The sequence below is a fragment of the Camelina sativa genome, chromosome 11 (assembly GCF_000633955.1).
Source record: "Camelina sativa cultivar DH55 chromosome 11, Cs, whole genome shotgun sequence".
Taxonomy (NCBI): domain Eukaryota; kingdom Viridiplantae; phylum Streptophyta; class Magnoliopsida; order Brassicales; family Brassicaceae; genus Camelina; species Camelina sativa.
The window spans coordinates 43,403,632-43,417,676 of record NC_025695.1 but is presented as its reverse complement, the minus strand read 5'-3'; the positions used below and the strand labels follow the sequence as shown (position 1 = coordinate 43,417,676).

Genomic DNA, 14,045 nt, shown 5'->3' with positions numbered 1-14,045 from the left:
TATAAGGACACTCAAAGAAAAGATGATCTCGCGATTCAGGCATCGTTGCACAGAGCAGACACAGACGGCCGACCTGGAAACCCCAGTTGAGAAGTCGATCCCTCGTCGGACATCGATTCAAAACAACCAGCCAGGTAAGAAAAGAGTGCTTGGGAATTCTTCCTGAGAACCAGACCAAGCTGTGCCAAGTGACTTCGGGAAGAGTGTCTCTTAGCGCAGTGTAGATTGCCCCTGTATTGTGCCGACTTTTACATTGATCGTTGATCCACCATAAGTAAGTATCAGGCTCATCCGTTAGGTAGATGGTAGAGAGTTCAGATCGCGCAGGAGGTAGTCTCCATTCTCCTTGCCGCCAAAGGTCAGAAAGACGAGCTCCTCTGCGAATTCCTATCTGATAGAGACCATCTCCTTGAAGGTAGGTAGTCATCTTACCTAGATTGCTCCAATGATCTGTCCAGAATTGACAAGATTTTCCATTCCCCAACTTCAGCTTTATCCATGAGTAAGCATCTTCACGAAGCTTCAACAACTTATTAGCTAACCAAGAGTTCTTATTGTTAGGTTTGCGGGTCCAGAACGAACTCAAATTGTCTGCCAAGGCTTCCTTCCGGAACCAAGCTACCCAAACTGAACCAGATCGAAAGAAAAGCAACCAGATAAGTTTAATCATGCAAGATTTGTTCCATATGAGCAATTCTCTAACTCCCAACCCTCCCTCTTTCCTTTCTAATACAACTGTGTCCCACGCCACTTTAGCTGAATGATGACCCTCCGTTGTACCTTTCCAGAGAAATGCACTACAAAGGGAGTTCAAGATCTTCACGCACTTTTTTGGTAACACGAAGCTCGAACACCAGAAGTTGGAGATGCCAGNAATTCTTCCTGAGAACCAGACCAAGCTGTGCCAAGTGACTTCGGGAAGAATGTCTCTTAGCGTAGTGTAGATTGCCCCCGTATTGTGCCGACTTTTACATTGATCGTTGATCCACCATAAGTAAGTATCAGGCTCATCCGTTAGGTAGATGGTAGAGAGTTCAATGTGTAGGCTAACCTGAGCTTCAGATCGCGCAGGAGGTAGTCTCCATTCTCCTTGCCGCCAAAGGTCAGAAAGACGAGCTCCTCTGCGAATTCCTATCTGATAGAGACCATCTCCTTGAAGGTAGGTAGTCATCTTACCTAGATTGCTCCAATGATCTGTCCAGAATTGACAAGATTTTCCATTCCCCAACTTCAGCTTTATCCATGAGTAAGCATCTTCACAAAGCTTCAACAACTTATTAGCTAACCAAGAGTTCTTATTGTTAGGTTTGCGGGTCCAGAACGAACTCAAATTGTCTGCCAAGGCTTCCTTCCGGAACCAAGCTACCCAAACTGAACCAGATCGAAAGAAAAGCAACCAGATAAGTTTAATCATGCAAGCTTTGTTCCATATGAGCAATTCTCTAACTCCCAACCCTCCCTCTTTCCTTTCTAATACAACTGTGTCCCACGCCACTTTAGCTGAATGATGACCCTCCGTTGTACCTTTCCAGAGAAATGCACTACAAAGGGAGTTCAAGATCTTCACGCACTTTTTTGGTAACACGAAGCTCGAACACCAGAAGTTGGAGATGCCAACAATCACCGTATTCAGCAATTGTAGTCTTCCAGCAAAAGAGAGTGATTTGGTAGACCAAGCGTTAAAACGACCCTTGACCCTCTGTATCAGTGGCGCACAATCCAGGAGGCTTAGCTTCCTCGTACACAAAGGTACACCAAGGTATCTAATAGGCAATTGACCATGTGTAATTCCCGTCATATTAACCATGTGATCTATTTCAGACTGGGACAGACCTGAGGTGAAAAAACTTGTTTTGGGAAGGTTAATAGCAAGTCCAGAAACATCTTCAAACTCTTTTAAGACTTGGAGGACACTTTGAAAAGAAGAAACTGAACCATCAATAAAGATAAGTAAGTCATCTGCAAAGCAAAGGTGCATTAGTTTGAGGTCTTTACAGTGATGATGATACTGAATTCTTCCTTCTTCGGCTGCTTTGTCCAAGCAGGCAGAGAGGCAGTTCATAGCAAGAACAAAGAGATAGGGAGAGAGAGGATCGCCTTGACGCAAGCCCCTGATCCCTTTGAAGTAGCCATGCACGTTGCCATTGAAACCAACAGAGAAGGATGGCGTACATTTACAGGCCTTAAGCCAACGTAAGTATTGCTCCGGAATTTCAATACTTCTCAAGCAGCTGAAAATAAATTCCCACCTCACTGAGTCAAAAGCCTTTGCAATATCGACTTTGATTGTTATTCTTTTAGGTCCATTTATTTTCTGATACCCATTGACTAACTCAGCCGCTAAAAGAGTGTTTTCCACCAATAATCTCCCTGGATTGAAAGCTGTTTGGTTTCGTTGCACAAGATAAGGGAGGATAGGCTTCAGTCTCACCACAAGCAGCTTTGAGATCACCTTGTACAGGGTGTTAAGACAAGAAATGGGACGAAAATCTGAGACAAACGAAGCACCTGGGATCTTTGGGATCAAGGCAAGGATAATAGCATTAATCGCAGACGGGAGGAATGAAGTGTCAAAGAATCGGAGAATGCAGTGGATAACCTCAGGACCTACAATCCCCCAAGAAGCTTTATAGAAAGCGGAGGTAAACCCATCCGGGCCTAGTGCTTTATTAGCATTCAGTTGAACATGACCTTCTTATCTCATCCGCAGTAGGAACTCTTATCATCATTTATTTTGTATCAGGTGAGCATCTGTAGATCAAAATCCTTTGGCACCAAGTGATTGAAGCAATAACAGGCGGAAGGACAGCTGGCGCTAGAAGGGATTTGAAATGATTAACGGCCAACAAACTCATCTCCAAAGGATCATCTATGATGGAGCCAGAAGGAGAGGAGAACGAACGGATTGCACTGAAAGAGTTCCTCATTTGCATGATTCGATGGAAATAGGTAGTGTTCTTGTCTCCTTCTTTTAAACAGTTGATTCTTGACTTTTGTCGATAGAAAGCCTCCTCAATGCTTCGCAGAAACTCCCATTTTGAGTGAATTTCTTTTTCTTGCTGGAAAAGTTCAGGAGAGGGGTCTACCAGGGCTTGCACTTGCACAGATTGAAGCACACAGTTAGTCTCTCGCACTCTATTTTGAATGTCATAAAAATTCTCTCGGGAAAGTGATTTTAAATCTCTCTTTAAAATTTTTTGTTTTGCGCTCAATGTGGACAAACAGGGTTCCTGAGGAGATATGCTTCCAGCCTGATTCCATGCAGTCCCAACTAAGGTAAGGAAATTAGGGTGTTTGGTTAAGAATTGAAGAACTTGAAAGGCTTTGTGCCTGCTGAAGGTAAAGGGGCAAAGAGGTTGAGACAGCTAGGGGAGTGGTCAGAGATCGCAGGCGTCAAGAAGGAGACGACACTGTCAGGGTAAGAAGAAAGCTAGTGATTATTACCAAGAACTCGATCAAGCTTTTTGACTATCGGATTTAACGGGTTTTTATTGGTCCATGTAAATAGAGGGCCTGAGAAACGCAGATCGAAAAGTTCAAGCTGTAGCAGACAGTCACGAAGCTCCATCATACGAGATGTAAAATGGTTGACCAATGGATAAGAGTGCTCTGCAGGATGAATTATTTGATTGAAATCTCCACACAGGACCCAAGGAAGAGAGTCAAGGGAGAAACTCTGTTGGAATCGAAACAAATCACACCAAAGGTCAGTCCTATCTTCCCCTTGGTTTGGAGCATATACAAACGTATAACAGAAGTGATGGCCTCCTTGTACTGAGATTTCACACTTGAGCGGATGACTTGACTGATGAAGGACGGAGACTGATACCGTCGGTTTCCAAATGACAACAATCCTACCATCCTCATGAGAGCTATGGTTAGAGGTGTAGTTCCATCCAGGACAGGTAAGATTCATAACACGGTTAAAATTTGGTTCCTTAATATGAGTTTCTAACAGAGCACCAAAAAGAGGTTTATTAATAGCAAGCCAAGAAGCAAAAGGCCGATGCTTATCCGTATCATTCAGACCACAGATATTCCAACAAAAAGATGTTATATACATAGGGACGGGGAAAAAGTTAGTGGCAAAGTGAGTCACCACCCGAAGGAGGAGGACTTTCACCAGTTGAGGGCAATAAAAGGTTATGCACAATCGAGTCTATCACCATATCTGAGGGTTGAGTAGTAGAAATAGAGGGGGTAGGAGATGGGTGAGAAGAAGGAGTGAGGTTTTGGGGCGGGTTGGGAAGGTTAAGTGGCAAGGAGCAACTACTGGGGGTAGCTAACACCTCATAGGGGTTACAAGTAGTTATTTCAGTAGGGGCGGAGTGGTTTGACGTTTTGGTTTGGCTTGTTTGGGAAAGGTGGAGTGCTTAGGTTTAGGTGGGCTTGACAGGACAGTAGTATGGATATCAGCTGGTACTTGAACACAAGGCAGAGGGACAGAAGAGAGAGAGAGGCACATCCTGAACCATACAGATCAACCTGGATCTCAGGAGTAGAGGAAGGAGCCGATGAACAGCCAACTTCCATAGAAAAAGAAACGGAATCAGGACCAAGCTTTACTTTATCCTTCTTGACTGTAGCAGGTAAGTTCGATAAGTTTTTAGCTTGTGTGTCTTTCCCTTGAGTCCAAGGGGGTGTCACAAGTGGGCAAAACCGAATGACATGACCTATTTCTTCACAGTGGGAGCACGTTGGAGGAATCCAGGGGTATTCAACCTCAATAGTGATAACTTTGCCACTCTCCCTGACCACTTCAACTGAGGAAGGCAAATGTTCGTTGAGATTCCTCTCTATATTGACGTGAGCAACAGATAAGCTGACCAAGTTCTTTGTAAACTCATCCATTTCCTTCGGCTCTCCAACCAGTCCAGCAACAAAGCATATGCCTTTGTGATGCATCAGATCAAACGGCATACCCTTAAGATGAGCCCAGATAGGGATTGCATCAAGTTCAGTACTTTCACCTCCCAGTGAATCCCATTGTGCCACAAGAAACATACATTCACCAATATACCACATTTTTTTTCTCAAGGATCTTTTTCCTCAGGTACTCATCCGGGACACGGACCAACATCGAATTGTTTGCATGGTTTAGGTGGATCTCGAGTCTTTTTCCTCTTCCCCAGATGTGATTTATGACACTCTGAATGTGTTTGTAGGTAGGGAGCCTTCCCTTAAACCTACAAATTATAAAATCTTTATGAATGTCAGCACCTTCTTGAAATACAGAATCAGGGATAGTAACGCGAGGCTTCCCATCTGAAGAGAATTCAACTGGAGCTAGCCTGGTAAGTGTTCTATCCGCAGTGATTCTTAGCTTATGAGCTAGAGTTTTCGGTTGGGTACTTCGGGCTGAGGTTTGAGGTATGTGACGGTTAGTAGGTTTGGCAGGAGCAGCGGGAGCTGGAATAGGAGAGGGATGGGGTTGTAGAGGTTCGGGAGGAAAGGAGAAAACATGGATAGCAGAGGCAGAGGAAACAACAGTAGGGGTCATATCTATCTGCTCCTGGGAAGAGATAACAACAACAGCTTGCTCCTCACGAGCCAAGGCCCCTGAGGGCTGAGGAACAATGGCAGTATGCGGAGCCACTCCGCTTGGCAATGAGGAATTACGAGGATGCGAGTTGGTGATATAGCGACGCACTACCTTCGGTGGAGGAGTATCCAATAAGTCGTCTGTTTGGGCAACTGATTTACAATCTGCTACAGTAGGGTTTATATCTGAATTCGCAGATCTAGGGTTGAGACCCAAATTTTTGTAGTAGGAGTTGAGAATTGCTTGCACCTGAGGATTCACCACCACATGAGTAGATTTGTGCTGAGCAGGAAGAGCTAGAATAGTTCTCTCAGAGTCCAAGAGTACAGCTTGAACAGAAGTTTGAACAGAAGTTTGAGCAGAAGTTAGAGAAGCTGAAGAGGGGGAGATAGGAAAAAGAAGGGGGGAAATCAGAAAGGGATGGGAGGGGAGATTGGTCAGGTGGGTCAGGAGGGAAAAGAGGGGGACGATTGGAACTACTTTCAACCAAGATTGAAGTAGAAATCGGTCTGGAAGAACGGTTCTGTGGGAACCAACAATTCACCATATCGATGTTATGTAGGTATATTTTATATATGGAGAGATTTGTTTCTTAAAGTCTTATTAATTTGATCTACCAAACTTAAAAGTTAAAACCGAATCCAACTTTTTTGTCTATTCAAATTTTAAACTTCATTGTCATGGTGGCCTTACACCAAATTCTTTTACAATTTGAATACATTATGTATCTTTGTCATATGAAAAAGACTGAATAAAGTAGCTAAATTCATAAATAATAAAACAATAAACCATTTTAATAACTTGTTCCAAATTCTCAATAAGTAGAAAAGAAGAGAAAACCGTACCAATGGAACAAGTCATACTCAGTTGTTAATTTTACTTTCTTAAGTCTCTAGACTTTTCTAGTTGAACAAACAATTAGAGAGAGAGAGAGCCAATAGGAATCTTACACCGTAAAGACCTGTTAAGATCACCAAAAGGTGTTGGTCCAATCTCATTTCACTATCACTATTATGCGCACTTTTTTTAGTCATCCATAAACTTGTGCGTATAACAGTAGCAAAGGACTAATCATAATAGCCAATTTATTGGCTAAAAAAGCATTGCAAGATCTCAATGTTTCAAATAAGGCATAATCAAGCTCATGTACACACCAAACACACGGCTTAACGATAAAAAAAACCAATAAGCAAAAAGTAGCCAAATTATAATATAAAAAAAAGCCAAACTCAGTTTTTTTTCTCTTATTTCTACTGTTTAATGCGCAATGTACTGGTGTGGGTCTTATTGCTAGTTATCATCCCATTGCATACTTCTGGGTCCAGGATCTGGCAGTGGCCTCGTACTTGACTCGGTCTGTCTTATAGATGTGAGCTATTTCCGGAACCAGAGGATCATCAGGGTTTGGATCTGTCAGCAGTGAGCAGATTGACAGAAGAACCTGTGGAAATTGCAGACCAACTTTAGTTCTTTAGCTTACATGCAATTAAAAGAAAGTATATTCAAGCAACTCGCTAATGGCCCTATTTAATATATAATGAAAATCCACACATTATGTCACAGATTCACAGCCAGGACACAACTAATAGCCCAACAAAATGGGTTATTGTTTGTTCATATAAACAATGGAAAGACAGATTGGTCAAAGCAGATAACCACACCAGATAGAATGCATAAATACATGACCATAACTAAGACATGAGCACGAGAAGATAGATGCTGCGGAAAACAGACTAAATGATATGCAAAAAAAAGTATGAAAGTGAAACAAATTGATCACCTTGGATATGGTAAGTGCAGGGCTCCACTGCTCTTTCAGAATATCAAGACAGATACTTCCATTACTGTTGATATTTGGGTGATAAACCTTGGTACGGAAGGACACCTACATCATAAATAAAACACTCGATTACTTGACTGAACACTTGCTCTAAGCACAAGGGTGGATGATAAACTAATAAAACAAGCTCCAACAAACAAACAAACAAAATAACAAGTTTTTACCTTTGGTGGCTTGAAGGGGTAATCTGGTGGGAAGTGAATGGAAACAAGGAAAACACCTCCGGTGAAAGGGCTATCTGTTGGACCCATGATAGTTGCTTGCCAGTGGAACATATCATCTCCCATAGGACCTAACAACATCACCAATTCATTAGAGATAAAAAAACAACTCATACCATTCATTATCCTGAAACAGTTAGGTCATCAAAAACACAGATTAAAACACTCACCGGCACTGCATGAAACAGGAGGGTCCCTTTGCAAGTCCCTAAGCTCCTTGTTAATTCTTTTGGAAGCCATTGAAAAGTCCTTCCTGCTGCTAAAAAAAAAAAAAAAAACTCAGATGATTAAGTAAAGAAATCACCAAACTTTTACATGTATAACAGATGCAAAAAGCACTACACATAAAAGAATCAGTAATAGCATAAGGAGCAAGAACAAAGCTAATCCTAAAGGAAGAGACTTTATTACGAGAAAGTTTTTTAATTATTTAAAGGATAACACTGCATGAAGAAATAAACCAAAAAAATTCTCCAAAACCATACGGATAATGCAATCCTAATTTAAACTAAACAAGCCGATCAGAGATGTACCGATTCAGATCAAACAGAGAGACAAAATCATCAAACAATTCCAGAAACAGGATCAAGCAAAATCACGGATCAGACTAGAAAAGGTTAAATCTTCATAATTACGAGAAGATTCTAGAAATTAACACGAAGAACAGAACAAAATAACATGGATCGACGCTAAGGTAAAACAAACAGCGAGATCAAGATCAGGATTCTGGGTAAACCCTAAAGAGAGACGATGATGATGATGATGAATCAAATCGATATTTTTGATTGACCTACCTTTTTGTTTTTAGGTTGATCTAGGGTTTTGGATATTTGTGATCTTCGGAAATCTCAAGGGGTTGTTTTGAAGATGGATGATGAAGGGCATATCGATACGGCTTTAAATAGATTCCCTCATTCGAGCGGTGAAGCTTTGCCACGTAGCCTTTAGCTAGATTCTTATGTTATCGGGCCTTTTAAAGGCCCAATATTTTACTTGCTTATGGAAAATTGGTATAATTTGACTCTTTCCCAAAAGGAAAATTGGTAAAATATTCAACAAAATCATTTAAAAGTGAATAAATGAAATATTATTAAAGATTACTAGAAAATTTTGCTGATTAGTTTTCTAAAATCTGGTAAAGTAATCCAAATAATCCATGTATTTTTGTGATACTTTCCAAGATTTTATTTTGTAAAAAAAGTGTCTAAAATCATGAACCAATAACATAATAATTGAATTCATAAACAATCCTAGATTCTTTTGTTTTAATTAAATAACATAAAAATTTTAATGACTTTACAAAAATCTAAATCTAATAATCCAAATTTGTTAAGACATTAAATGACTTTTTTACAAATCACAAACTAATAACACTAAACTTTAACAAAGTTTAACAAAATCTTGATTTAATAACAAGAGATTGTATATAACATTTAAAATCTTTAAAACTCTATTCAAATCTCAAACCAATAACCTCCGTTAAGAAAAAAAAAAAGGATGAAAGAGGAAAGTAAAAATACTAAAATAGAATTGGAATCTTTCAGATTGCAGAGATTTGGATATGTTACTATTACCTTAACGGGAAAGACTGTTCACGGTATCACAATTCACAAGATTGACTTTTTTTTTCTCACCCGGACCACGTCAAGTGAACCAAGAAGTAGACAAAGTTCACCAAGTACACAATTTCTTACTTCTACTACGTATAATGCCATTACATCTTCAAATGTACAGGAACTAAGTTTGTTGTAATCGACACTTTACATATTAGTATGTACGTATCAGCACAGCATATTAATATACTTGTGTTTTTGAAGTGTAAATTATCATGTGTGATGTTAACATCTAAATTGGATTAGAAATTTCAAATATTATCTTTTCATCTATTATAAAAGGTACAGTACATAATAAATTTTGAATAGTCGTACAAAGAAAGCTACCTTGCATCACAAGAAACTAGGTTTTGAAGATTTATCAATTATCAATTGTTGTATCTAGTATTTACGATCTCATAGCTCCCAGTTTCTTTTGGCATTGCGACCAGGCACAGACCGTTGAACTAAACGGTTCATCAGTAAACCGAATGAATTATTGGTAGACAGTCTAACCGATTTACTTGAACAATATATTAAGCCTCTGCCGACTTAACTGACTAATCCAGTAGTAGCCTGTCAATTATGCAAACAGAGTTGACATGTAACAAAGAATGTCGATTTCAGCAATAAACATGTGAAAAATACTTGAGAACATAATTGCTTTACACAATCCACACATTATATTTGAAACAAGCTTTACTTTGACGTTTATGTATCCAAAAACATAATATGATTACTATCATTACGAATTACCCAGACACAAACCAAACCATCATGATTTAATGTTTTCTTTATGCTAAAATAATAAATAAATAAAAGCTTATGAAAGAAATCTCTTGGAAAACCCAACTTTCCAACAAACAAAAAAAACAACATAAAACAAAAACAAACCCAAAGTCTTGGAGAGAGACAGAGACTCAGCACTCAACAGACTCGTCACCTCCTTAGAAATTTTGTCATCTGATCTCTCTCCGGGACAATGATAACTAGACAAACAAACACATTCATAATTCATATATACAACAATTCTATCCCCAGGGACAAGAGAGACAGTACCGTGTCATCAAGAGTGGTATATTGCCTTTATTGTGTCGAATTGCATCGGTTTCATATTCCTTTTGTGATCACAACAAAGATCTTTGATTTGATTTTCTTACGCTTCTCTTGTCTTGGCTCTCTTCATACCGAGGCTATTGTAAGGAGAAACAGAACCAGACATTGGAGATCCTTCGTCACGAAGAGTTCCATTGAGCAATGCTAGCTCTCGCAGCTGCTGTTTCTTGTAAAGATCATGAGTTTCCTCCTACAACACAAACCAAGTAATTAGGACCGTCCATTTAAATTGTTTCAGGTGAGAAAAGGAAAAAGGGCTGATGAAACAAACCATAGGAGTAAGAAGATCGTCAAGTATTTCACGAGCTTGCATGAGACGTGCATCCACTATTTCAATCGGTAATTCTGCTTCGACTAAGATATGAAGTGGTTCATTTAGATGCTCATATCCTGGTTTGCCTCTCATCATTTCCTCCTACAAGAAGAAAAATATTAATACATTTTAACAATCATTGGAATGAAGTTCTAAGACTATATAATAATAACCTTAATTGGATCTTTTATACTGCCTCTTCCTCTTATAAGAACACGGCAATCAGTACTTGCTTCAACTCGCTTCAGGGAGTTTCCTCTAGGACCCAGAAGACGACCAACAAAGTTGAACTGTCATATCGAAAACTTAAGAGTTATATTCCGACCAGATAGTATATATACACACATAATCTCAAATGTAGAGATGATAATTCTTACATTGNACAACACAAACCAAGTAATTAGGACCGTCCATTTAAATTGTTTCAGGTGAGAAAAGGAAAAAGGGCTGATGAAACAAACCATAGGAGTAAGAAGATCGTCAAGTATTTCACGAGCTTGCATGAGACGTGCATCCACTATTTCAATCGGTAATTCTGCTTCGACTAAGATATGAAGTGGTTCATTTAGATGCTCATATCCTGGTTTGCCTCTCATCATTTCCTCCTACAAGAAGAAAAATATTAATACATTTTAACAATCATTGGAATGAAGTTCTAAGACTATATAATAATAACCTTAATTGGATCTTTTATACTGCCTCTTCCTCTTATAAGAACACGGCAATCAGTACTTGCTTCAACTCGCTTCAGGGAGTTTCCTCTAGGACCCAGAAGACGACCAACAAAGTTGAACTGTCATATCGAAAACTTAAGAGTTATATTCCGACCAGATAGTATATATACACACATAATCTCAAATGTAGAGATGATAATTCTTACATTGGGGTAACTGTCGACTGGAATATCGACCCTGATTGTTCGCTTGGCAATGAGACCGGATGAACTATCTGGTGAGTGAAGCCAATTTGGTCCTGGAGACGATGGAACAGATCTCTGCAAATGATCAAACAACCACAGTTAGAAGCAAAATCAAATTTGAATCATAAACATTGGCATATAGTTGCAGCATCAGTAGCAACAAAATAATGAAACTTCTTTCCCTGAAACTTCATGCAATGGAAAAAGGCACTGTATCAAGGCATTGCAACCTGTAGCTGATATATCCTAATAATATGTATAGAGTGATCACATATATACAAGAACACTATAGCAATCGCAACATCATTTCAATCCTGGCCGTGAGGATTTAATTAGTGTTGATCTAAGGCAAGAAAACATTCAGTGTTAGCCTAGGCTACCTGTCATGATAAACTACGAATAAAAGCAGTCAAATATTGTTATGTCAGCATAACTTACGTCAATAAAGATTCTATTGCAGTAGTATTGAATTAGACAAAAAGAGTTANATTCTGCTTCGACTAAGATATGAAGTGGTTCATTTAGATGCTCATATCCTGGTTTGCCTCTCATCATTTCCTCCTACAAGAAGAAAAATATTAATACATTTTAACAATCATTGGAATGAAGTTCTAAGACTATATAATAATAACCTTAATTGGATCTTTTATACTGCCTCTTCCTCTTATAAGAACACGGCAATCAGTACTTGCTTCAACTCGCTTGAGGGAGTTTCCTCTAGGACCAAGAAGACGACCAACAAAGTTGAACTGTCATATCGAAAACTTAGTGTTATATTCCGACCAGATAGTATATATACACATATAATCTCGATGTAAAGATGATAACTCTTACATTCGGGTAACTGTCGACTGGAATATCGACCCTGATTGTTCGCTTGGCAATGAGACCGGATGAACTATCTGGTGAGTGAAGCCAATTTGGTCCTGGAGACGATGGAACAGATCTCTGCAAATGATCAAACAACACAATTAGAATCAAAATCAACTTTAAAGCATTGACGCATTGCAACAGAATACTGAGACTTCTCTCCCTGTATCAAGGCATTGCAACCTGTAGCTGATATATCCTAATAATATATACAAGAAAATTATAGCAATCACAACATCATTTCAACCGTGGTCGTGAGAATCATGGATTATTTAATTAGTGTTGATCTAAGGCAAGAACATACAAATATTCAGTGTTAGCTTAAGCTACCTGTCATGATAAACTACGACTAAAAGCAGTCAAAGATGGTTATGTCAGCATAACTAAAGTCAAGCAAGATTCTATTGCAGCAGTATTGAATTAGACAAAAAGAGTTATGTTAATGGTTAGTAGTCATACTTCTGATGGAAACTGTGATGCCCATCCGTTCAGGTCAGCTCTTGCGTTCTGAAATATCCCTCCAGAAGCCAGAGGGTTATGGTGGTCAAGCCCACTCTGACTTAAAACTGTGGCATTCTCCAACAGTGTGGTTACACGCAAAATTTCTGTTTCAAAAATGTCAATTTCCAAGAGTAAGACGCACCAGTTAGAATTAGTCAACAAATGGAGTCAGCATAGTTAATTGAGTTAGCAAAGAATAGTTTCTTGCTCTCACTCTAGTTAAATGAAATGACAGAAGTCAGTATAAGAAGTACAGAATTAGTAATTTCGTGTTCTAGTACTCTAAACATTAGTCTCTCTGTGGATTGTAAGATTAGACACACTTGGGAGTTATTCAACCACTTTGTTATATTAATTCTAGCTGGTAGCTACTACTCATTAGGTCTCTGTTAGTAGCAACGTTTTAGCGTTCATCAACTGTAAAGTTCTGAAGCAAGGAATGAATATTATATTATGTGAGCAGAAAAATACAGATGATAAACAACAACAAACAGCAACGCTCACCTTGGTTTAGTAGCCGATATGCGTGTGGAAGCACAGGCAAGAACGGAATAAGCTTATGACGTTCCGCAAGTAACTCTGAAAGATACCTGCCAAAACAGAAACATGTGCTTAGTATACAAAATAAGTAAAGCCTCAAAGACACAGTAAAAATTACAAGCAGATCCCACTCAACCAATACAAAAAAAAACGTTAAATCCATACAAACCAGATTCAAAAATCCATTCTTTTAGTGAAGTGGATCTAGTCAATCAAGAATACAAATCAACAATAACAGAACGAACACAACCAACGAGCTACAAGATCTCACAACACAAAAAAAGACTGATGCTTTAAAGAAAAATTTAACCGGATTGATGCAAATATGAGCTAAGAAGATGATCCAAGATGTTGAGATTTAATCAAATGCATCAGAATCGAAACATAGATCCTAATTATATAGAATCAGAAGAAAACAAAACAGAGAAATATCCAGATTCATCAAAAAAAAAAAAAAAAAAAATATAAGATCTAGTCAAAACAAAGATCAAGAAACTTCATCAGATACATCAGCTAATCATAAAACCACCAAACAATATGAAACCCAAAAACTCAAAAGAAGCAGATTAAAAAAAAAAAAAAAAAAAGGGG

General features: G+C 38.8%; 2 protein-coding genes across 3 annotated transcripts in view; both read right to left on the bottom strand.

Annotated features, from left to right (window-relative positions):
* LOC104732815 (ubiquitin-conjugating enzyme E2 30) lies at positions 6,611-8,504 on the bottom strand. Of its 2 annotated transcripts, none has more exons than XM_019231535.1 (5): positions 8,398-8,504; positions 7,774-7,862; positions 7,547-7,674; positions 7,323-7,427; positions 6,611-6,983 (listed from the first exon to the last, which is right to left on the bottom strand). In XM_019231535.1, exons 2-5 carry the CDS (start codon positions 7,841-7,843, stop codon positions 6,840-6,842), a joined length of 447 nt encoding a protein of 148 aa, XP_019087080.1. In that variant the 5' UTR covers positions 7,844-7,862; positions 8,398-8,504; the 3' UTR covers positions 6,611-6,839. The 2 variants fall into 2 exon arrangements, with proteins under 2 accessions (XP_019087080.1, XP_019087079.1); XM_019231534.1 differs by having other exon boundaries at positions 7,774-7,859; positions 8,398-8,503.
* The window catches only part of LOC104726162 (KH domain-containing protein At5g56140-like), a 4,891-nt gene continuing 725 nt past the window's right edge, over positions 9,880-14,045 (bottom strand). The window contains exons 2-7 of the mRNA XM_010444951.2: positions 13,419-13,504; positions 12,873-13,018; positions 12,378-12,491; positions 12,176-12,292; positions 11,086-11,229; positions 9,880-10,501 (exon numbers count right to left, since the gene is read on the bottom strand). Of these exons, the coding sequence (XP_010443253.1) occupies positions 10,352-10,501; positions 11,086-11,229; positions 12,176-12,292; positions 12,378-12,491; positions 12,873-13,018; positions 13,419-13,504 (757 nt within the window). The 3' untranslated portion in view covers positions 9,880-10,351. The remainder of the gene's footprint in view (positions 10,502-11,085; positions 11,230-12,175; positions 12,293-12,377; positions 12,492-12,872; positions 13,019-13,418; positions 13,505-14,045) is intronic.